This window comes from Xenia sp. Carnegie-2017, unplaced genomic scaffold (assembly GCF_021976095.1).
Source record: "Xenia sp. Carnegie-2017 unplaced genomic scaffold, XeniaSp_v1 HiC_scaffold_22, whole genome shotgun sequence".
NCBI lineage: Eukaryota > Metazoa > Cnidaria > Anthozoa > Malacalcyonacea > Xeniidae > Xenia > Xenia sp. Carnegie-2017.
The window spans coordinates 15,648,628-15,673,898 of record NW_025813485.1 but is presented as its reverse complement, the minus strand read 5'-3'; the positions used below and the strand labels follow the sequence as shown (position 1 = coordinate 15,673,898).

Genomic DNA, 25,271 nt, shown 5'->3' with positions numbered 1-25,271 from the left:
GTACCTGGCAGAGATATCATCTCAGTCATTGTACTTTATAAGGTATTATTTGCATCATTCTTATAGCTACACTTACCAAAATACTGGATATAGTTGTGGACAACTTTGAGCTTGTTTATTGTCTATAGTAATTAAACATTAAAGAATATAGGATATTGCACTATTGACCATCTTTAACTTTATCACAATTTTATCTTGATAGCAAAGATAGTTGTGCAACCATACAACCATGACATGTCAAAACAAACTTGGTGAATTATTACTTAGCATTGTGCAACCAGTGTAGAGCCCTCATATTTTAAAGTACCTACTCTTGCCACTCAAAGACTTTGTTTACAAATCCATCTTATAAATATTGGAATATTCCTTATAAAACTACCCTACACTGAATACTTAAATTGCTACTGCACGGTAAAAAGGCAATATTATCAATAATGTTCAATATATAACTGCTTCAACTGTAAATAAAATTTTAAATTTGGTGGTGCCCTGCCTAAAACTTCCTACATATTCAAAATCTACCTTACGATAGTTATCCAGTTTGAGATTTTTAGCTCAGTGTCTGTGGTTATAAATATTTACATATTTTTAAAAGTTGTGTGGAACTTACAATAAATTCCCAGCTGGAAATTATGTTTTTTTGAAAACCTTTATAATTTAATTGCTATGTTAAAATCCGTTCAGTGAAACAGAGTAACTATCGCTCTTATAATGGTTGTGGTTCTTTGTAAAAGGGTGAAATTGAAGACATGAATTCCCGAAGTTTATTTCAAGAGTTCAATCCTAGGTTAGTAGTGTGTGATAAAAAACCACCGTTTTGTTTTCTTCTAAATAATAGTGACATGCTTCTACCAACTTGTTTTTTCTTATATTTGTAGTTATAAGGTTTTTTTTAAAAAAAGTTTGACGATTAGAAAGGCAATTTGAAAAATTTAAAAGCCTAAGGACTCTAAATTTGTTGGGAAAATGTGCTAATATTTATGCCTCGTTTCTCGTACATTTGTGGTACTGACTCAACAAATTTATACTTAGCAACTTGTTCATTCAAAGTTTTCAATATTAATTAAATGATGAGCCTTAAATTTATTCATAATTTTTAGCAAATTTATGCTCTTTTTCCTTCTGATTTGGTTTTCTGTTCTTCTATCATTACGTCTCGATGGTTCAATAACCTGGAGTTATTGGGCAGTATTCTTACCAATATGGTTATGGAAACTTATTACTCTTATTGCTGGAGTTTCTGGAATTGTTGTTTGGTTAAACAATCCTCAATACAGGTTCATAATTTAATATAGTTCAACACATTTTTCACTTTATGTCTATGCATTCTGTTTGAACTGCAAAACTTAAAATGATTTATTTTCATAGGCAAGATGGAGATGGAGATGTTGAATTTAAAGCAATGATTTTATCTTTTATAATCCATATTTTGTTAATGTTTTCTGAAATCCTACTGTGTAATAATATTCATGAAGCAATGTACAGATGGACTTGGGCATTTACACCAATATACATAATTTCACCACTATCTGTAATATTTTGTGTTTGGGGACTAAGAAATGATCGCTCAGTTGAGGTAAAATAATTCTTATGTTATATTTATTAAGTGTGACCTTATTTGTATCCTTTTTGTTGTTCATAGTTTGCTTTGAAAAACATTCCTCATTGATAATATGCAATATGAAAGACTATTAAAACCATTTTGAGGATTTTTTGATTAAATTTGTATTTATTAATTGTTTAGTTTGAGATGTTTTTTGCCGTAAATATTCTACAGTTCATTTTCCTTTCTCTGAAACTGGACAATGTTGTCAATTGGTCATGGGCGGTAAGCTGAAACTGTTATTTAGATAATATTTGAAATAAGGAAACGTCAATAGATACAATATCTAGTTATTATTTCAAACTGACACCTAGCTCATTTCAATTCTAGACTTTCCATTTCTACTTACTGTGAGTGAGTTTGGGCTGTATAGCCATCTATGAATTTTCTTTAACTTACAAACATAACAAATGTGTGTGTTATAAAATTAAATGGTAGTGGTAGAAAATGCAAGGATGATTTTACGCTTTACCAAAATAATATGCTCTCTGGTCCATGTGAAAAGAACAAAATTTGCTTTATTTTATACATTTTATAGTGTAACTTTTCTTATTACTGCCTTTTATGTATTTTAAAATTTCATACAAATGATGTAAATGCTAATTGATTTTCTAAGTAAACTCAGAATAATTTTGCAGCATAAATACAAATTATATCATTTCAATATGTTTGTGTTAAGTAATGCTAGTGTATTTAGATATTCAATATCATTTACAGCTTTCATTTTGCACTGTTGTGCTAGTAATGTATTTTTATTTCTTTAGGTAGTATTTGTTCCCACATGGATTGTCATGTCTTTTTTGTGTTTATTGGTTGTGTATTACATCATTTGGTCTTTGCTATTTCTAAGATCTGATATTGTATCTTCCGCTCAAAAACAAAATCATTTAACAATGGTGACAATTTCATTGGCTGTTGTCATACCTTTGTTAGTTTTTGAGGTTAGAATATTCTTTCTTTGTATCATAATCATTATGACCAAAGTAGAGTAAGACAATGACAATAATATCAAAATATTGGAGTATACTTTGGACTAGTAACTATTGTCTCCAAAAAATAGATGAATATGTTTCCTTGTTAAAATATACTTTATTATGGTTTACATTAGAGAAATATACCTTTTTATCAGTGCTGTAGAACTAAATTTATCAGATGGGGGGCTCTCTTGACAAAACTGAAACCATGAAATTATGAAAAATTACCCATTTCAAAGGTAGAAGGGGGGCTTCTCCCCCGAGCGCTCCAACTTCTACAGCACTGCTTTTTGTACATAATCATGCAGTTCAGTCTTATCCAAATGAACATTTTTGTGATCCTTGACCAAGTAAATTTAAATCATTAAACATTTGCATTTGTAGATTTTATTGGTAAATCGACTGGATGGATCAAGTGAGAAATCTTTTGCACAAATTATGATTCCTCTTCAGATTGCATTGTTCACATTGTTAGCAACTTCGTTTTGTAATAGAGGTGGAAATCACTGTAAGTTTTATAGAATAATATTATAACATGAAATGGACTTTGTCATGTTTAAATTAATGCTTTTTAGGGTGGTTTGGTATTCGAAAGGATTTTTGTGAATATCTTCTTGGATTGCTGCCATGTTTAAAGGAATATGGAAATACTTCCTACAAATTTCCAGAAAGTTTTTTTACTGAAGTTGTTACAGAAGAATTGATAAATGAAAAACGATCATCAATTAATATAAACAAATCAAGAGAAGCTCCGTGCATTGTTCACATAGATGTGCCTGATTAAACTTTTTTAAATTCTACCAACAATGCATTATGGAGAAGTTACCTGGAAATTTTAATGTTCTTTATGTTAAAACTTTGTTGTACAAAATTAAATTTACTTGTCTTAGAAAGTTCTGGACAATTGTTGTTCAATACAACATGGAATGATGTCCTAAATTGCAATATACATCTTTTCATTGTTTCAGGGATAAAATTGATATACTACCAAACTACCTAATGTAAATTAATTGTTGGACTTGATGTTTGTCTTTTTAGTTGTTGAGATGAAGGAGAGCCTTGAACCTTACCTGTACTTGAAGAATTAACACAAAGCAATCATTTAAGTTACTTAAGTAAAAGACAATATTAGGTTTAATAGTGGGTAGACAATGATGAAGTGCAGATTTTAACTATTTGCACACAGACACCAAGAGATATATCAATTATTCATACTATTCATAATCTATGCATTTTAACAATACACATAACACTTATTGTGCAAATTACTTATTTACATCAATTTTAAATTCTGCTAATCATACAAACTGCAGACTGTAATTGTAATAAACTCCCCCCCCCTGATTTTCAAAATATTTATAAAAGTCTGACATCATGTTGTTTGCAGATGGTTACCAGAATGTTCCACACTACATAGGGAAGTGATAATTTATCCTGATCAATTCTGCCCATATTTTCTCGTCATCTAGTCCTTTCCACCAAATTGACACCACATTATCTTGTATGGTAAGTTTCTCATGGTTAAAATTTGTCAGTAATTTACATTATGTAGAATGTTATTTCTTATTTCTTTTCAATGTTCAACTTTACTCTGGTGAAGCAAGGAAAATGTGCGCAATGTTTTTGTCTACAATGTGTTTAAGAGTAACTATATAAAAGTTTTGATGTTACAGCGTCAACTTTCATTTGGATTTTATTGAAATTATATTTTCTCCAATATGTTTGACGTACATTTTACATGTTCTGTTTGCATAAAATCATCCTGAAACAAAAATTTTTACTTTCAATAAATTTTCTTTCGTTAATATCCTATAATTTTAAACTATTACTTACTAAATCGTAGATAACTCTCACAATTAACGAACAGCTAGGACATACAGCCACATCTTCACCATTTTCAAGTTGTTCCTAATCGCAAAACATTGAAATCAAAATAAATTAATGAACATTTTATGACATTTTAACATTTCACAACCTTAGTTATCTCAAACTGGTCTCCACAAGGGCATGGATATGTATATATTTCAGTTTCTTCGTCATACTCAAAATCTTCGATTTCAATTTCATCATGAAATACCGCCATTAGAATTACGAGCCTGCCATCAGACCTGCCATCAATCCATTTCCATGTCTATTACTTCGTGTATACCAATCTTCAACATCCGTTCTACACCAAAAGTCAAAAACACCAACCAAAACCAATAACACCAACCGACATCACCAAATCCCTCGCCCCACTAACGCCAATACCACCAAAACACCACCAGCACCACAATATTACCAACCAACACCACCAATACCAATACCAACACTACCATCAACCAACACCACTAACGAACACCACGAATACCAACACCACCAACCAACATCGCCAACCAATACCATCAACCAACACCATCAACCTCCACCACCAAAAAACACCCACGCTACCAGCAAACCACCAATCACATCACGCTAACATCACCAAGCGTCCCTAACCCCCTGCCATTTAACATGAAGTCAACAGTTTTGACCTTCCAGAAAGCCATGAAGGAAAGAGTAAATGACAAATATACAATCTTTATAATATCGATAATTATTTACTTGTATAGGAAAATTACAAACTCCATTATTATTTTGTAAAACACTTTTCCATCTTCCATTGTTCTGCCTCATGCACTATAATACCATACAATAAGACAATTCAAAAATTATTCATCGACTGTGAAATCTTTATGAGCCATTTTTATATGTTTTGCTCTTAGAAAGATTATAAGAATGTAAAATGTTTGAAAAAGTAGAAAGTAATTGCGTTTCTTCATTTACAATTGTCTATATGTAAATATATTAGTTGCCTCTGGCTCGGAGGCTATTGTAAATATTTTTTTAATCAGCTTTCACGACTACTTACTGATTATAAAAATTCGTTTGAAATTCATCTTTTAACGTCTTTGGTCTTCAAGTATTTGCCTTAATTAGTTTGAAATCAACGATTAATAAAGTTAAAGACTGGCAGGAATGAATTGAAAAGTATCATATAAGAATTTTGTATCAGTTTCAGCTTTGAGATATCTGCATTTGTAATATCCCATACGATTAGCTTATTTTAAGTTGATCTACATGATATTTATATTTCATGATATTTTGCCGCTATGCTGACGAATACTAAAAGTTTTTTTGACATAAGTACTTTTTTATGGCTGTTGCCATTTTTATCAATCTATCTTTGACAGAAATATGCTTAATTCTAAATAGAAAATGGCAAAATAATTATTAAGATACTTAGGAAAAAAAGTTACAAAGCAATATTTTCAATCAAAAATTGGTGATAATGGTTTAATCACTTTCTTATCAAAAAAAATATCAAACCAATCATTAAACGTCTTTCTTAAGTGACGATCTTCGTCTTTATCTTGACAAGAACAGGTGAAAGTTATGCTTACTGCTTATAACAAAGTTAGTTTAAAACGTTGAAGAGTCGTTGACGGCAGGAAAATATTTACTCAGTTATATTCGTATTGATAAAATGGAGAATGAGAAAATGGGCGGCAATGAAACACAAAAACAAAACAGTAAGATGATAAGATCGTTTCTCTTTTCTCTTTTTCTTTGTGAACAAAGTTGAAAAGTCACATTTTAAAAATCACTCACATTTAACTTTTTGTTGAAGAAGCAATCTCTCATAATTATAGCGATGAATTGTTTTTTATAGCTCGGACACTTACTATTTTGTGTGAAGTGTGTCAAGACTACTCTACAGGCAAACATTATGGCATATATGCTTGTGATGGCTGTAGTGGTTTCTTCAAACGAAGTATTCGACGAAAGAGAAGATACTTCTGCCAGGCTAGTGCAGGGAAGGGCAACTGTACTGTCGATAAAGAAAGTAGAAATCAATGTCGCGCTTGTCGATTGAAACGTTGTTTTCAAGTCAACATGAATAAAGACGGTATATATAAAATATTTTAATCGATACACATCCATGCAGCTGGTGTTGACAATGACCGCGTTGAAAATTTGTTTTGTTTAGAAAAATAGGACTATGCAACGATAAAACATATATGACTTTTGTTATAATTTTTAGACTGAGTTTTACTTTTAATTGAGAATATATGTTGCGCTGTTGATTTTGTTACTCTTCAACCCTGCCAGACATAGTTCATAACGACAAGATAATACATTGTATAACTTACTCCAAAAGAAATTGTCACTAATTTCGTAATCCTACAGCAGCTGAAACTTTATTTTTGTGAACTTAGCTGTGCAACATGAACGTGGACCACGAAATGCTTTACTACTTCTACAAAAAGAAAACAACTTAAATGAAAAATTTCTCAAGAGTCCAACGGTTGAATCGGAGATTTATCAATCATTAGACGCATTTCTTGAAACATTACTTTTACAAAAACCTTCCATCAAAATACATCACAACGAAGCAATAAATGATCCTGAAACCTTTAATGAAATCGTAGCGAGACTGTTATTCAAAAGTGTTGGCTGGATGGGTAATTTGGCTAAATATTTTGGAATTTGTTTGAGTGACCAGGTTAATAGTATAACCAAGCTTTTGCCTTATTTGTTTGTAAAAATTTATTTTCACGTTTCAACTGATAACCTTTACTTTCACATATGCAGGTTCAACTACTCGAGCTGTCATGGAGCAGTTTATATTTACTTGACGTATCACAAGATCATAATCTTATTGAAAATCTTATCATGTTCATTGAATCACGTGACTTAAGAGAATGCGATCACATGAACAGGCAGAAAGTAAAAGATATAAGACGAGTTTTGAAACGTCTTAATGCTATGAATTTGGATCATGTAGAACATCTTCTTGTAAGAATTATGTGTTTTTTGAGACCAGGTAAAAACCTTCCTTGTAAACTTTAAGGTTTGAAGATGATACAGTTTGCTTTCGCTGACGCAATTTGTTCCTCTTAGTAATTTAGTATCAGAATTTACCAATTTTTTAAAGAACCACGATATTTTTTAAATTGTTGTAATACATATTTTCGTCAAATGTCCTGGTTAATAAATTATGATTTTTTCACAGAGGTATCAGGTTTGAGAGATGCAACAAGAATCGAAATCCTTCAAGATAAAATGCAAGAAGTTTTGAGAGAATATGAGCATAAAGTTGATCGAAGTAAAGACGTACGTTTTGGACGTTTACTTGTCATTAATTTACTCATTGGTCGACTGGAAAAGACATGGATTGAAGATTTATTTTTCAAACCTGATATTTCCTGTGTTCCTGTTACAAGTGTTCTCATCAATTCAGCATGCCATTGACCATAGAAAAGGTAAAATACATATTTTTAGGATTTGGATTTCTCTTGAGTATTCCTCAACACTCGAGTTGCTGAATTTCTTCAACCCTTCAAAAGTCATTTGTCATTTCGTTCGGTGAATGTCTCAGATCCACATCACTGCCAAAGAAATGATTAATTAAATTTCGGCAGTGATAACTTTCTTTTAATTCTGACTTGTGAATTATATTTTCATTTGCATTAAAAGGAAGAAAAAGGATTTTTTGCTTAATTGGATGTGTATAACAAATTCAATATTCCTAAAACGTTTGTGCTTATAGATTAAAATACCTTTTTGTCATTTCATACGAATTTTTTGAATAGTAATAAGGATAAGACAAAATATTTCTTTCAAATTACCGCCACAAGTTTTTTACCTTTTTTTTAAAGACCATAAATATGGGTCACCATGATGATAAACTATATTTGTTTGTCATTTTCATGTAATTTGAGATAAACAAGCAGTCACGAACACTGACTAAGTTTCAGCCAAAAGCCGACTAATTTCAGAATTTTGTCAAAACCTGCAAGGTCAGTATTCATATTTGTAAGTTACCTGTACGCTGTAATATATATACAAATTTACATCACCATTAAATGGCCGGAATTATTATAATTGTAACAACGATTATTGAATTGCAATGAAATGTAAAGCTATCAATACGTGAAGTCAAGATATCATGAAGATTTGATAATTGTGGTTATCTAGAGACGTAAAACAAGATGTTAAGAAGAGATTGTTGTTAAAATACTGTGTATCCAGTCATGCGTGCATCAGACATCGCGCTATGAACATTTAAATTATAAATATTTAAAGTGTTGATACAAAATCGTGTTTTCTCGGTAAGAAAGTCAATGATTAGTCACTTGATTAACTTGAAATATAAACTAAAATTGATCATTTGTTGTATTGACCTGAATGATGGTTATGTTGTAATCCAAGATTTGTTCAACGCCTGGCAGGTTAGTTTCGTCAATAACTGACATTATTTTTACATTTTTGTTTTAAATTTCAATAAAAACGTAGAGTTTGATAAATTAGATTTATAGTTTATTAATTATTTCTTAAATAGAAAGAAAATCGCGATTATAAATTCCTTACTAAATCAAATACAACCAAATATTTTCAAATTTTTAACTTTGATGTGATTAACGTCGCTTGACGCATTAGTTATACTGACGATAAAAATATTTATAGTTCACAAGAATTAGAATTTAAGTCCAAGAGTTTTGACTTTATTAAGTACAAGATTGTTTTGTTGAACGTGTTTAATAATCTGTATGTATTTTAAATGACAATTTCATTCAAAATCTCAGAATACCTTCTTTGAAATGAAACAGAAAATTTATATATTACGAAATTGTCGGGAAATTCATGCTTTAAAATTAAACTTGGAGAAGTAAAAGAACTTCAATGATAAGCACCAAATCTACCGTGCATTATTCAAAAATTCTTGTCAGGACGAATAACTGGATAATTTTGGTTAAAGTATCATGACTATGTATAATTCAATAATGTTCAACGTATAGTTGTTTTGTCGACTAATTAAGGCAGTTTGTTTTGTTGTTGTAAAGACCCATTGTTTAATTAATATGCTAAACATTTAAAGTAAATGGTTTGAACTCGGGAGTATCGTTACATGTTTGTAGATGTAGATCGTCCATGACTTGACGCATCTCATTTGACTCTGAAGATGACTACCGCTAAGGTTGTCGAAACGTCAGTCAACAACAACAAAAACAGTCCTTCTCAGGACTATACCAACCTGGACGATCTACATCTACAAACATGTGCTAAACATTTATTGAACACCGAAGTAATGAAGCTCGTTTATCGTCAAATTAATCAGAAATATATCTCAAGTTCTAGAAAATTTGGAAACGTGTAACAATAAGTTTGGATAGCTTTGGTAAATGCCAAATTACTTTAGTTGTGGCTGACTGGCTGTTGTTATTAAAATGCTTGAAAAAGAATATTTAGTCAACAAGTTATTATCGCCTATTCTAAAAGTCATTATATCACTAATGTCTTCTCTTTCAAAGACTAATCTTGTTTACTGTAATGCTATAATAAATATATATTTAATCCGATTGTTCGAAAACCAACCATAATTTTTGTGTTCCATAAAAAATTCCATTAAATATTGTCTCCCTTAATAAACATCAAATACATATTCCAAAATACTTAGAGAAAAATTCTGTCATTAATATAAGTACTGCATAAACCACTTCGTTTTTACAACTTATATAGTCACGAATCTCGTCTGTAATGTTATTTGATCACATTATCATAAAAGATTGTATCATTTCTTTTCTTTTGTTGATTTAGTCTGACTCGATCATGTTGATCATTTTTTCTCTTAATTCAAAACATTGCATTCTTATTTCGTAATGATTCCTTTCTAGAAGATGGCCAAAAAATAGATTAAATACTTAAACCCACTTTAGGTGTACTTGTTTGCATATCTTGCTTGTGGCATTCAATATTTTGACACATACCTAATCGGTTTCAAGTTCGACTTGTTCAAAAATTGCTGATATGGAATGAATACTCTTGATTGAAAGAAAAAATCATCGATAGTATGCACACACACAAGCAGGACAACATTACTTGACGTGTTTGTTGACATATATGCTCTAGCTGTTTTACGTATGAAAATAACTGTATCATTTACATTATCTCAACACTAGAAATACGATGCTAACTTTCTTACAATGATAAAATCTGATGAAGTCTTTTATCAATTCTTATGGTGAACAACAATGAAGTACTACCTTACTTGTTCCACGTTCTAAGTTAAGAAAAAAATTGAAAAATATTACTTATGAATTAAGGTTTTGTTAAGGTGAACGGTTAGATAATCGAAGTATTTCCTACGGGGGGGAGGCGGTGTTGAAAGATGTATAAAAGCAACTATGCTGAACCGTAAACGAAAATATTTTTGCACCCACACATACACATACATGTGATCATTTCAAACAGATCACGACGCAATTGGTAGTAAACGAGCAGTTTTAGTAGAAGGTAAGCTTTATAGTTAAGTTACTTTAAGATTGTAGTAAAATGACCTTAAATTGTCTACTTACTGTATATTGTGTAGATTCCTGCAGATTTTACTGTGTATTAAAATCATTTAGATCCACCTGTGTGACCAATATGTTTTTCTTTCTCATTATCACAACTTTTTTAACGTAGAACGAGGAAAATGCTTTCCCATTTAGCATTACTGTTGAAACAATCAATTTTTTACTAACATATCATGATTGATTTAATTCTTAAAAGAATTTACTATTTTTTAAAGTGTTCCTTTCAATTTGCCGGTAAATTTAATTGTTAAAATAAACAAACTGTTAAAAATTGAATATTCATCCTCAAAAATTCAGGGCGTTGGGAAATTTTTGCAATTTTCCCGGTGAAAGGCAATTTATATTGTTTCAATTAGAATATATCTACATGAAGAATATTGCGCTAATAAAATATGTTAAATGACGCAAAACGCCATGTGTTTCTGTTTAAAAACAAGAGGATAGCTATATTAGCATAAGTTGCGTAGAACAGTATTCAGACAAAAACAATTTTATTCGATTATTGCCCAAAAATCATTGTCAAATATATTCATAATGTTAAGGTACGACATGTTAATACAATTAAACTCCAAAATTATTAATGTATATATGTGTTGACTATGAGCATTGCTTGCAAATGTTTAACTTACTGATGTATAGAAAATTTAATTGGCAATTGGATATACATAAGTATTTTATTGTTAATGACTTTTAATTGCAAATGATTGACATATATTACCGTGTTGTAAGGATATTTTTCGTTTGTCGTGCCTACATTAATTGTTTATTTGACATTGGTTTATAAAAAACGTGTCGTCCGCTATTCGTTCATGTCACGACATGAACAAAAATTTGTAAATGTCTTTTTTAAAGATAAATTTTATCGTATTTGTTGATTATGATTATATTTAGTTACAATTTTCTTTATAACTATAATGAATAAAGAATTGTGATATTGATAAACAATTAGTCAGATATTGCCATAAATCCACCATGCATGTCATGTTATGTTGCTCCAGTTTGAATTCACACTTCAAGCCTTTTAAGATGCCCATCAATGCTAACAAATTTGAAGACACTGCATTGAATTTAGTGGCAAGAACAAGTGCTGCTTTCCTGGCTAAATTTTACCATAATAAAGCATGACATTATAAATTATTGGCAGTTTGTGAACAATGACATTTGATAGGTTCCTTTCGTGAGATTTGCTATTTTAAAAACAAATTATTATGACAGGTTATATTTAAGGGTCAAATAAGTTACATTTAATAGAAAAAGCTGAGCAACAATGCTTCATTAGTCGTGCTTGTGTAACTTACAATTCATTATAACTTTGTATAAGAACAAGCTGATAAAACAATCCAGGATTTCTACAACACTATGCGGAACTTGGGTCTTGAGAAATCCCAAAACACTCACATGAAATATGGACGTTTTATTAAAAATGGTCCTTTGCCAAGTTTTCACGCAGGTGGCGCGCTGCATGTGTTTAACTGATTGAAGAGATGATATACAAAAATGAAAGTTTCAAATTTGAAAGTGGTAAACGTCCGCTGATTGAACGAGTTTTATTTTTAAATGACTGACAGTCTAATGGTTTAATGAAAGGGAGGTAATGACTTTTTTATTTATATAAGTAATACATAGTAAATTTCTTTGGTTTTTTGTTTTATATCTGTGTAACTTTAAGACAGTTGTACATTTTCATAAATTATAACAATAACAAAACAATTAAGTTCTCAAGCAAATTTTCAATTTGTTTTTCCGGCACAAATAGTTTTGATGTTATGGCAATTTCAGATAAATTCAGTTGCCTTGCATGATTCTATAATTGTATCCTCTCGGAACACGAGCAATATTTGGAAAGGAGCTTTGAAGCTGTCGTGTTTGATGCCGAAAGGATTATCTTCCGTGTTTATTTTATTGACTGTACACAAACGTGAAAATCAGCTGATTTACTTATAAGTTTGTGTGGATGTTCATTGCCAATGTCGATAGTTTGACTGGAAAATTTCTACTCTGATGAGTTCTTTTAATTATAATAATTTCAAAACACCTGTTTATATACAATTCTCATTTTTGTCATAAAACTCATTTTCAGCTGAATGGCTAAACCAGCTAATATTTTTTCGGGTGGCGGTCGGTGAATTTTCAATCATGAAGAACCCCCAAGTGTTTGCCTATTTACCCGTCTATCATAGAAATATTGTCCGACTGCTTTTGTTTGTCCAAGTCCCATGTTCACTTGGACCCAAAATCAACTGAAATTGTTCAATATGAACATAAATAACAGTTTAGGGATAATAATATATAATCCTTTATAACATTGCCTGTTTACTTTCGTTAAAGCCCAAATGAATAAAAATACGCCTTTGAATTTAATGAAAAAAAATTATTTTCTTAAATGAACATACATATTTTCATAGAAGTATCGTCTGTGCGTAGGGTTTGTGTAGCTATAAGATTTTTTTATTTGTATAGCGGATGCATAGAAATCTTTAAAACATTTTCCGGTTTGCATTTCTAAACATAAGTTGATGAGAATTAGCGTTTGAACAATTCTTCAGTTGCATTCCAAAAAATTTTGAACTAAAGAACAATAACAGCATTGCAATGAAGTTTTGTGTAACATATTATGCGTGGCTAATGTCTTTTGAAAGATTCTACAGAGAAATGCTTCATGTTTTAATATCTAAGATTTTATATTTAATATGGTGTTGAAGATTCTTTACCCTGACGTAAACATTACTTACGTTGTTTTCCGTTAGAAATAAACTGTAAATTAAATATGATGGCGAAAATTTACTATGTATAAGTCTGAATTACATATATGTATTTCATTTCGTTACAGATGTAGTTGTTTCTGTTATTCAATAAAATAATCCAGTTTATCTGGTACTTTTACGAAGCCTAGTTCATAGAAACCGTATTGAACAAGACATACATAATTTAACATGTATTACTAAATTATTTTTCTCTCTATCTTATATGTGTTGCTATCAATAGATTTTTACCACTTTAGCAAGCAATTTATTTGTTATTAAGATGTCTAAGATCCCGCTTTAGTGAGTAATAGGATTAAAACTTTTTTTTTTCTTTTATTTTGTTGCTTTCTCTTTTAGATATAGTGGTACTTGTGTCTTAGTTAAATTAAGCAAGAATCAACGAGAATCACAAAAAGCAATGCTTTTGTTGATTTTTATCTAAGATGACTAAATCATAAATAAAATACACGAACGTCTTAAAATAAAACTGTCGGAAGCATACGTTTTAAGACAATTTTATATTTGTTATGAATTATACAATAACGTAGCTACAGTGATTATTTCCTGTCATGGCTATTATTTTATTACATGTAAAATACTGTCATCACAGTTGACATTAAATAAATTATACAGTATTTTATTCTAGTTTGAACAGTCTTTGATTGTATAGCTCAAAATTTTCTGGCAAACTATAATTTGGTAAGAAAAACACGTTTCATGAGATATATTTTATAAGAATAGGCATTATAATACATAGCCACGTCACAGTTTGACCTAGAGCCATTAAGTCTATACAATTATGAGATTTTCCTTCAATTCGTCTAATTTTTTTCTATTTCGAAATTTGTTTTCCTTACGATATGTACAATTTGTGCTTTATTGGACAGCAATTGTTTTTTCAGTAAATTTCAAAATAAGTTGAATTTTGAGTTTTTCTATCAAATCACGTATCAGAAGAAATTCACAATACTTCATGAATATATAAAGCAATAAAAAATTCTTTGTAATGTCGCGAACCATGCTATGTAGCTAACTGATAAAATCACAATAGACCTTGTACATTTTATTTCGTAATTGGTCTTCAGATGGAATTTGATTTCCTGTGGAGAAACTTTCATGAAGACTGTGACTACCGAAGTTGCTCAATGTATTTTATGACGTTGTTCTCAGTAGAAGGGTTAAATCACTCAGCAAGATAAGTTTTTCGTGCAGTGCAAAAGATTATAGTTGACGTAAGTTTTTGACAATGAATATGGATTGCAATCGTTTTTAATCTCAGTACATGCAAGACTTCAAAATAAGGGCCGACAATTCAATTAATTTTCTTATCAATAAAGTATACTCGTTATAAATGCGCATCAAAACATGAAAATTTACATCACTGTCTACATTTATTGAATATATTTACAGCTGCTATGTATGTACTGTTGCAACTAACATGACTTGCTTTCATCTGATAAAGTTCTTGTAAAAATATTTATCACTGTGTGGGCGATAGTAAAGCTATATCTTTCTCTTAAGAAAGGAAATGTTGTCAACAAACGATCTTTGCTCTCATATCTCGTGAAATCTGTTTGGGAATGACATAATTTAATTAGCACATTAACGATATAAAACACATCGCAAGACCAACTATTTTACATATATATAATCATGCAGGCGTGTAGCTGAATGCTAATAAATTGTCAATCTGTTTTACAGCAGACAAAGGTATACATATTTTGTTAAATATTGAGCTATGTACCTAATATACGTTTTTTGTTTAAAACACCGAAATAATTTTTGTTATTATCATAAACATAATACAAATATAATTGTTGATCAAATTAAACACAAAAGTCATACTGTTTCCAACAGTTTACAGTCGCCAGAGCAACGTAACAGCAAGAGCCACTATTTCTAATATATTAAAGAGTGAATTCTTTGTATTTTATTCTTTCTATGATAAAATTCAGTAAGATTCAGTTGTCCACGGATGAAACTCTTGCACTTATAAAATATCACATTTTGGTCACTAAAAATTTGCTTCATATATTTTTGTTGATGGAGATGCTATGAATTAAAGGCCGGGAAAAGTTCGCAAATAAATTTATATTTAATGCGGATTTTTGCAGCTGCTAAACCTGTTATTACATTTTGTGCGATATTTCTTTGATGCAGCACCGAATTGTTCATCCCACACAAATATCAAAAGGTTTTTTCATGAGCAGTTAAATATTTGGCCGATAACTGCCTTCCAGGCTAACGGTAACACATTGATAAAATTAATTTAAAAGAACAGCCGAAAATTGTTCATGGAGCATTAAATGAACAAGAAATATATGTCGTATTGTTTAATTCAATTTTTCAGTAATTCTAAATCTTTATCTCAATGGCCATTGGATATTGTTGAAAGAATAAGCGCTGTTTTGTTTTAAATTTTGATACTTGATCTTTAATTTCAGGAGAATTTCAACTTGCGTTGATGTATAAAAAGAAGAACTTATTTGTATGGTGAAAACGTTGAAATATGATTGGAGAAACACTGGCATCGAATAATAGCAACCACAACAACACTGACGATTTTGTACCACTTGGTGACAGAGAATGGTTTATAATCTTAAAGTATTCAATATTTTGCATCATATTTCTAATTAGCTTATTTGGAAATATTTTGGTCTGTTTCGTTGTTTGTCGAAGAATGAAAGTAAAAAATGTGACGAATAATTTCTTAATGAACTTAGCCATAAGTGATCTACTTTACACTTTTACTGTTCCATTTGATGTGTATGAGACTGTCAAAAAAACTTGGCCCTATGGAGAAGTTGTTTGCCGGTTTTTTTGGCCATCACAAACCATTGCAATAACAGTTTCTGCTTTTACTCTTACGGCATTAAGTGTGACAAGATTTTGGGCTGTTGTGAAACCGTTACGTCAACAATTGAAGATGAAACAATCTATTTTAGTTATTGCTATGCTGTGGACTTTAGCAATCTGTACTGTAGTGCCATATGTGCACTTTTTACGGTATAAGCCCATACAGAAGACATGTGAGGAAGAATGGCCTGTTTTTAAACACAGACAAATGTATACATTATCTTTACTACTCATACAATACGCTATTCCACTAACAATAATTTCAACGTGTTATCTAAAAATTGGTTTCGAGTTAACGCGAGGACAAACTAACACAACCAATCGATCATTGGCCAGAGCTCGTAGCAAAGAAGCAAGAAGAGTTATCAAAATGCTTGTGATATTAACACTTGCATTTGCGATCTTGACTCTCCCGTCTGCAATTATGTGGATGTGGAATGATTTTGGTGGAGCTGGAGAAAAATATTCCCATTTTTATGACGTTCTTGGTGTTTTATACATTTTAGACTTTTTAAGTTGTGCGTCAAATCCTATCATATATTCTTTCTGCAACGAAAGTTTTAGTCGGGAATTTCGAAGACAAGTGGGATGCATTATTCCTGGTTTATCTCCAAACCTTAGCTCGGAAACAGGAAAAGTTTCGATGATGACATCTTCGGCGTCCAACAATAGAAACACGAGGGAAAGTTTGCTTGTTTCTGCAGATATTAATCAAAACAGTACGACTAAAGTATAATAAATCAATGGTTTATTTCCTATATTATGCATGTATTCTCACCACAACTTCCACTGTGAAATCGTACAGTAAACATCTGTATATTCAAGAGAGACTGCGACACAACTGCTTTGCATGTTAATGTTGTCACGTAACTTCATTTCAATTTAACTAACAGTTTATCTAAAAAATGTAAATATGATTCTACACAAAAAATGTCTAAAACATTTGCTTGCTTTTTTTGTCGCTAACACTTGTATATCATCAGTTTGAAATCATAATAAAGATTAACAATATTTACGAAGCTATATCAATTTCTTTATACGAATTCAGAAAAATCATTCTTTTCTAAATATATCACTGTTCGCAAAATCTCGAGCTAAACAAAGTTACACTGAACGTACAATGTCCGATTTAATTAGTCCATCCGAATGCTTTTGGATCGAAATGGATTCGAACTATTTATACCCCGGAAACTGTAAATTTTTTGTTCCAAGTTAGTCCATGGAAGTGATTGGTGTGAAAATAACGAAACATCGTAAGAAACTTTAATAAAATTAAGCCTGTCATTTTTATTTTATCGCCTAATAATTCAGAAATTTTGAGGTAACAGCAGCTATAGCGCCGTATGAATTATTCACTGACAAAAATTATAGAACTTTATGCCGGCTTGCGTTGATCTGGAGAGTGTGAAAACCATTGGTGAAGACATTTTGACATCGTGACCTTGGCTGCCCAAGGCGAAATAGTGCCAACTTTCAAACGAAAGCAAGAGTCAAATTTTATGCCGCAAGTATGTGCAATTAAAATAAAATCAATCAACAACGAACTTATTACAGCATTCTTAACTCAAAATTGAAAACATAAGCATTTTCATCCAGTTGCCATGAAGTCTATTTAAAGCCTAGCTAGTATGATTGAGCTTTCAAAACGACGAAACTTAAAGTCAGAAAGACTTCAAATGTATAACCCTTACTTTTATGTGATGTTTACTGTTTGATAATTTTCTCATTGTACGCTGGTTTGCTTTGTGGCAGTGGGATTGATGGAAAACGCAAAAATGTAAAGTATTTTACTACTAATATATGGTTGGCCGAATTTGAAAAATCTATGTTCTTATTTTTAAAAACATTTACAAAGGATTTCATACACTTTCAATGAAAATAAAGCCCTTGGCTAGCTAACTTATGTTGAGTTATCTGCAGATGCTAAAGTAATTATAATTTAAGACAAATGATACATCGTTTAAAATCTTCAAGATGTTATCAATTCTATTTCCATCTCAAAAACGTCGTTCATTTATCTTATAATTTATCTAGAAATTCTGCTTAATGAACACTCAAGACTAAAATTTCTGTAACCTAAATTTCAAATAACCAATAGACAATTTCCAACTTCTTAGGAATGTTTATGTAGAAAATTTAATTTTGCATCTTACTGTGTCAATACAATTAACTAACTAGGGTTGTTTTGAATAATTTGTCACATCCGGCAAATGTTTGATGTGTTCAACAGTGCAATGTATTGAAGATAAATCTTTAAGACTTAAGCTGAAAAGATTTTATGCATACTAAGCATTTAGTTATTAAGGGTTTATGAGTTTGAGATAAAAATTCAACACAAACATCAACAAGAACGACACACAAATTTTAATATAAACAAAAACCACAACGTATTTACGACCCGTGAGAGCAGAGCAACAAAAGAATCAAGTTCCTAAAATCTTATTTTCTTCTGTGTTTTACTGGTAAGTAGCAAATATAGCTACAAAAATGAACTAGACGTAGCAGCAATCATGATTTACGTATATCTTGAGTGAACAAATTAAAATGAAAGCAGTCTGTGTGGAGATTGTGATTCTTGATTGGATTATCTGAATCATCGTAGCGAAATGATTATGATAAAAGCAAGTTTTTCTGCTGCAGTCACGAAATAATGAACTGTACTTTGTAGGCAATAAATTATCATTATCATATATTTAAAATACAATTTGCTTTCAAAACAAATTATTTTTGTTTCGTCTGTAGAGCGACAACGTTACAATTTTCTTGCTAGTTCCCAAATTATAAACCACTCTTCAGCAAAGTTACATGTTATTACACACACAAACAAGCTTAAAGTAAAATCGTTACAAAATTTTATTTTAGATTCAGATAGAATGTCAGAAAAATTTGATATGTCTGGTGGGAATAATTAATGCATTAACGGGCATGCTAATGTGTCTTTACAATATGTTCATTGCGTTTTTAGTTCCATTTCTTATCATAATTTTATGAATATTTTAGCTACTATGCTAATATAATTCTATGAAAATTAAACATTTGCTAAAAATTTTCGCGACCAGCCTTATAAACTCGGAAACATTAAACGATACAACTACATGGAAACATTTGCCAAAGCACCAACACTTGTGATTAATGACTATTGTCTAGAAATGAAGTTGATTTGAATTGAAAGGAAATATAAAGGATTCTTTATGACTGACGTAATTACTAAACAAAAACTTGACAAAAACAGAAATAGACGCGTGTTTATAGTCTGTGAAATCACGCTATTTATGATGGACAGGCTAAGCTAGCTATAAACATCGTAAACTAAGCTGAGTCTCTCAAATTATTTGCTATACTTAACATAAATGTACACTTGTAAATTGTCAATAATTCTCGTCCTCAAATATCAGAAATTTTGATGCTTTTACAAAATTTAACCTGTTAATCTTACAATATCGAAAATGTCAACCGACGTTTCTGGAAAATTTTATTTGAATAATCATAAAAATGATCTAAATAATGGTTTTATATCAAGGAATAAATAAAGTATTTTTCTTCTACTAGCTCCAATATAGCTATTACCAAGTGCTAAGCAACTTACTGTTATATGTTATATAAAATAAAGTTTGAAGACTAATTAGTATACATGTTTCAATTTCATATTAATACACAACTATTAGTAAATTTATGACAAAAACAAGAAACAATGTTGTAATTAACACCTTTTGTTCTTATATAACTTTGCTTTTCTCCGTCAAATGTATTTCTAATTTGGTGCGCTCTTGTCATTTCGACGAGAGTGGAACAAACAAAAACTCTAAGTTTGGCCAAGGAGTTAAAACGCTTTAATTACGATTTGTCATGGTCCTGGCAAAGTAAATTTATGTGTTATCCAAGCAATCAAAAATATTTTACATTATACTAATTAAAGCATGCTGCACTACGGTGCCATTTACGACTGAATAAAACTCGATCACTTCATGTGTAATAGAAGACAATCAGCTTTAAAAAGTATGAAAAACACCCTTACTTCACCATCAGACAGTAGTAAAAATTCGAAAATTTCATTGAAACAATATTCTATATTGAATTTTAAAAATTCTTGCCAGCAACATAAACAGAACGTCATACAGGCGATATCTGTATGTTTTTTTGCGAGTGCAATATATACATGGGTTTTTCCAAAGATATTTTTTGAGAATATACGTCGTCCATAATGTTTTATTTTGCTCATAAAATTCACTAAGAATTCAAATTTTGACGTCAAAATTTAATCGAATTAAATCATCAATGTTTGACCTATCAAAAGCAACATCAGAACATTACCTTTCACAGTATTAATTTTCCATTGTAATTAATAGGAAGCTGGCCTCTTTACATAGCTCTTGGAAGAACGTTGGCAGTAAACGGTCTATCTTGAAAAGAAAAAATTTGTTGTCGTCCTAAATTCATATTAGAAGTGAATTCTACAGATTGTAAGTGTAGCGCTCTATACTTTCTTTATGTTTTCATATTTCATTCAAATCACCAGATGGAAGCAACTGCGTACTTTTTACGATCAAAAACACTTGATGACATGTATTTTGTTGTTCCCCACGGAGGCAAGATTTTGAAAATAATGAAACAAAGGCTCAAATTTTTGAATGCAAATTTTAATCGATTTTTCTTCATCACCTGAGTTCTGTGTTTGCTATGATATAAATTCTCAACTTTTACGATGTATATTATTTTTATGCTAACATTCTGTAATTCAAATAGAATAATTATTTTCGGTATTCGGTAAGTCATTATTTATAAGTCTTTCAGTTAAATGATATCTGCCATATTACTATGAAATGTCAATAAAATACTTCATTTAATTCTTTGACGGGTAACATGATCCATTTTAGCGATTGTACATCAGCAAAATGTTTGAAGAATGCATTGATTTTTATATAATTTGCATGACTTACTCATCAATGCAGGTGATTTTGCAAATCAAAAGTGACGTTCGCCGAATATTCAAAGATGTGTACTATCGTTCAATGTCAAGTTGATTTGAAAGTAACGATAAGTTTGCCTAGCCTTTCATTTTTTGCTGCTCAGCCTAATACAATTTTTCGTCAATTTTTCGCCATTAGAGGCGTCTTCAACTGTTTTACACCGGGAGTTTCACAAATTGTTCCCAATTTTCTAATTTCTTCTCCATATTTTTACTCTACTTATAACTTATCGCTAAAGTGAGCGTCTAGGTTCAAACGTTGTTCAAAATTCGACGCGCGATGCGCTTATGTGAAGATTTGTGAAAATTTAGAAATCGTTCATGTAGCTAAGTGAACAACATGGCACATAGTCATTTTATTAATTTATGTATTATTGTTCAATCCGTGTAAACATTATTTTAGCTACATGCAAAAATAAATGTATATAGCTATAGCATTTGTTGGCGAGAAAAACAGATTCCAATTTTTGTTAACCGTTCATTTATAAACTATAGATGTTAATCTTTCGTCATGAAAGTCAATGATGTACTCAAATTTTTATTTTCTCCGCGGCGTTACTGAAAGTATGTGCTGACGAATGAGCACAAAATTACAGAATGTCTTAAAAAGAAATTTCATGCTGGTAAAAAAAATTTCCGGCTTACTGTGCTCCTTGGCGTCTAGCGTTTGAAATTTCTTTTCGGTTTCGGCTTGTTAAAGTGATAAAACTCTGTATGATGTCGGGTTTTTTTTTAATATAACCAGCTTTTACTTAATAATCGCGATTAGCACATACGATATTTTAGTTTGCCATTTGCAATCCGCTTATAAAATGTGCGTCCGACTTTTTTGATGATGTTACTTTTGAAATATAATATTAAATCGTAAACACTTTTCGGTTTAAGTGAGAAAAGCTTTATGTTTCCATGGTAACGTTATTTTCCCCTCGGAGGGCCATATATGTTGTACTACGTATTTGACTAGCGAATAACACAACAAAACGTGATATAGAACAATGATGCTGTGAGTTCCTGTTGATTTTTCAATTTTGCTCGCACACGGAAAGGCGGAATTTCTTTACAAAATGCTTTCTTAACCTCCAGGGGGGTTGTCTATTGCTTACAGGGAATATAAAGACATGTGTAGTCAATTGTCTAAAAACAACTTCACATGTTGACAAAAATGATGAAAAATGAACGTGATTAAAATGATTGGGGAATTTTTAAAACTGTTAAAAAATTTTATTTATCTGTATGCTATAAATAACTTTATAGTGATTTTGATATTCTATTATCAACAAAATGTTGAATTAGCCATACTGCCAGTAGTTCTTATTTTCGTGTTTTTCTTCACAATATATTGAGAAAAAAGCTGTAAAATGTCTGTAAATGATTGCATGTCCAATCTGTAATATTGAAGGAATTTGGGGGATTCTCGTTTCTAGTTTTTATGACAAATTTTTTACCAGACTTCAAGCGTGTTTTTGTTAATCAAGAGCCATTGTTTCGTCTATTTTTCACGATTTGTTCTCTAGGGTCTGCGACGTCTTCCTGCATTTCTCTTAATTCTGAGTCTGACAAATCTTCTTCATTAAATGAATACACCATTTTAACTTTCTGTTTGTGCTTTAATATATGGATGATCTCAGTAGCTATATGAAAAATGTTTGAAAACTTTCCCGCACTGCAATAGGAGTTTTTATTGATTTGACTTGTCACGTATAACAAAGTCACTAATGTGAGGCGGGCTTTAGCCATAACGTTGATTTTATTCTCAGCGTGTAATTTCATTTTTCATTCTGGGCTCAACTTGTTATTTGCTTAAGATGTCAAATCGTTTAGTTCGAAATTATTTGTGCCAGTTGCACAAGATGAATCTTTGCAACCACCAATGGGCGTGCATTTTTATAAAGAACCCGCTGTGTCTTTCTTTCTCCTCTTCTTTTTCTAAAGAATTTTCTCTTCATACAACAACATGCAGCGAAGTCGTTAACTTGTAATTTAATTATTTTCTTTGTAGGAGTTAAGGAAAATTAGTATTTGGTCTGTTTGTCGGCCGTTATGATGGAGCAATCAAACGACACAGCATTAACGAATACATATAGTGGTCATACTAACATTGGCGAAGTAATGTGGTTTAGAGTGTTGAAGTATTCTCTTTATGGAATCATGTTTGTGATAAGCTTACCGGGAAATCTGATGGTCTGTTTAATCATTACTCGAAGACAAAAAATGAAAACAACAACAAATTTCTTGATCTTAAATCTTGCCATATCGGACGTATTTTACACTCTTTTTGTACCTTTGGATGTTGCTATAACTGAAAGCGCAACATGGCCGTACGCTCACTTCTTCTGCAATTTGTTCTACCCCATGATGACTCTGTTTATTTGCGTTTCAGCGCTAACATTGATGACCTTAGCGCTCACACGATTCTGGGCTGTAGTTTTTCCTCTTCGACGACAAATAACAGTGTTACAAATCAAGTTAGCTCTCGTTGTTGTATGGTTGTTTGCCATATTTGAAGTTTTACCGTATGCAATATTTTTACGAGTCACGGACGAAAATGTTTGTGTTGAAAAGTGGTCTGATAGAGTAAAAAAGGCATACACATTGTCGTTGTTTTTCTTTCAATTTGTGATTCCATTATCTGCAATTACATTCGCTTACACAATGGTGGGTATAGAGTTGAAAAACGGGAATAAACGAAGCGAGAATCGTTCGTTGAATAAAACTAAAAACGAAGAATCAAAAAAAGTAATACGCATGTTGGTTGTCGTAACAGTTGCATTTGCTGTTTGTAATTTGCCAACATCAATTCTTTGGTTGATTAATGATTTCGGCAGTGTTAAGTCGTTCGAAGATATCGCTGCGTTTTTAAACATTTTGGACTTTGGAAACGCTGCTGTCAATCCGTGTATTTATCTCGCTTGTAATGAAGATTTTCGCCGGGAATTTTGTTGCTATTTGAGAAAAATGAAAGCGAAATTATTCTGGAATTCCGCGCAAAGATTCTCTGAAAGTGCTTTCTGTGATGAACAAGATATTGAGGAAGAACAATATCAACAAACAATTAACACAAATACAGATTGTCTAAAAGGCAACTCTAGTTATTTAAAACAAGAATCATCGATTTGAAATGATAATATCGATCATCACCTGATGGGAAAATAATTGACTTGATACGGTTTCATATTCTAACACCAATTTTATTGACGTCGAAAATTAATAAACTGAAGATGAAAGTTGAAACAAGATCGAAAACAGAACGTATTTATTAATTATATACGCATATTTAATGTAAGTGATATCCGAGCATGTTGAGTAACGAAGAAGATGTAATCACAATAAATAGGATAGAATTGCTTTTTTTGTAAGTAGACAAGACTTTCATTCATTATATATTTCAAAAATAAACTGAATGTAAAAATTGTTGAGAATATTCCAGAACTTTCTATTGAAGTTTTGCGCGCGCACGTCCAAATACTTGACCCATGTTGCCATATTGTGAACATTTGTTGCTGTTTTTTCCTTTGGTTTATCGTAACTTATCAAAAAATGTCTAAAATGTATAATTTGAAAATGTTGGCTGTTTAGAGATCTTTACAGGTAAACGAATATACCTTTTTCATGATTATCTAACTTTCTATTCCACACAATTTAAAGTATTTTGTTGTAGGACTTTATCAAAGAATAGTATGAAACAGACAAATATAGACTGTGGAGAACTATCCAGTTTTGTCATTTTGTTGAATGATTCTGTGAAAAGTA

General features: G+C 31.1%; 3 protein-coding genes and 3 long non-coding RNA genes across 15 annotated transcripts; 3 read left to right on the top strand and 3 right to left on the bottom strand.

The window, feature by feature from the left end:
* Positions 1-31: 31 nt before the first annotated feature.
* On the top strand, positions 32-3,470 carry LOC124446486 (transmembrane protein 185B-like). The gene is made up of 7 exons (XM_046997332.1): positions 32-787; positions 1,101-1,277; positions 1,369-1,576; positions 1,745-1,828; positions 2,368-2,544; positions 2,962-3,085; positions 3,153-3,470. Exons 1-7 carry the CDS (start codon positions 750-752, stop codon positions 3,359-3,361), a joined length of 1,017 nt encoding a protein of 338 aa, XP_046853288.1. The 5' UTR covers positions 32-749; the 3' UTR covers positions 3,362-3,470.
* A 304-nt stretch (positions 3,471-3,774) lies between these two features.
* On the bottom strand, positions 3,775-4,748 carry LOC124446488. The gene is made up of 3 exons (XR_006948452.1): positions 4,553-4,748; positions 4,411-4,485; positions 3,775-4,339 (listed from the first exon to the last, which is right to left on the bottom strand). It is a non-coding gene; the product is annotated as an uncharacterized LOC124446488 (long non-coding RNA).
* A 374-nt stretch (positions 4,749-5,122) lies between these two features.
* LOC124445846 lies at positions 5,123-20,906 on the bottom strand. Of its 2 annotated transcripts, none has more exons than XR_006948270.1 (3): positions 20,867-20,906; positions 6,750-6,856; positions 5,123-5,526 (listed from the first exon to the last, which is right to left on the bottom strand). It is a non-coding gene; the product is annotated as an uncharacterized LOC124445846 (long non-coding RNA). The 2 variants fall into 2 exon arrangements; XR_006948269.1 differs by lacking the exon at positions 20,867-20,906 and adding an exon at positions 7,796-7,869.
* On the top strand, positions 6,019-17,570 carry LOC124445843 (nuclear receptor subfamily 2 group E member 1-like). 7 transcript variants are annotated; one of them, XM_046996630.1, is made up of 6 exons: positions 6,019-6,128; positions 6,269-6,505; positions 6,816-7,102; positions 7,192-7,423; positions 7,613-7,862; positions 8,578-8,906. In XM_046996630.1, exons 1-5 carry the CDS (start codon positions 6,083-6,085, stop codon positions 7,849-7,851), a joined length of 1,041 nt encoding a protein of 346 aa, XP_046852586.1. In that variant the 5' UTR covers positions 6,019-6,082; the 3' UTR covers positions 7,852-7,862; positions 8,578-8,906. The 7 variants fall into 7 exon arrangements, with proteins under 7 accessions (XP_046852586.1, XP_046852584.1, XP_046852580.1 ...); XM_046996624.1 differs by lacking the exons at positions 6,019-6,128; positions 6,269-6,505; positions 6,816-7,102; positions 7,192-7,423; positions 7,613-7,862 and adding exons at positions 8,166-8,399; positions 16,144-17,570 and having other exon boundaries at positions 8,578-8,831; XM_046996626.1 differs by lacking the exons at positions 6,019-6,128; positions 6,269-6,505; positions 6,816-7,102; positions 7,192-7,423; positions 7,613-7,862 and adding an exon at positions 16,144-17,570 and having other exon boundaries at positions 8,416-8,711; positions 8,812-8,831.
* Positions 9,795-10,519, bottom strand: LOC124445845. Its single transcript, XR_006948268.1, has 2 exons — positions 10,368-10,519; positions 9,795-10,270 (listed from the first exon to the last, which is right to left on the bottom strand). It is a non-coding gene; the product is annotated as an uncharacterized LOC124445845 (long non-coding RNA).
* Positions 18,700-24,942, top strand: LOC124445844 (RYamide receptor-like). Of its 3 annotated transcripts, none has more exons than XM_046996631.1 (3): positions 18,700-19,017; positions 20,902-21,015; positions 23,521-24,942. In XM_046996631.1, exon 3 carries the CDS (start codon positions 23,562-23,564, stop codon positions 24,636-24,638), a length of 1,077 nt encoding a protein of 358 aa, XP_046852587.1. In that variant the 5' UTR covers positions 18,700-19,017; positions 20,902-21,015; positions 23,521-23,561; the 3' UTR covers positions 24,639-24,942. The 3 variants fall into 3 exon arrangements, with proteins under 3 accessions (XP_046852587.1, XP_046852588.1, XP_046852589.1); XM_046996632.1 differs by having other exon boundaries at positions 20,902-21,021; positions 23,524-24,942; XM_046996633.1 differs by lacking the exon at positions 20,902-21,015.
* The last annotated feature ends 329 nt before the right edge of the window (positions 24,943-25,271 follow it).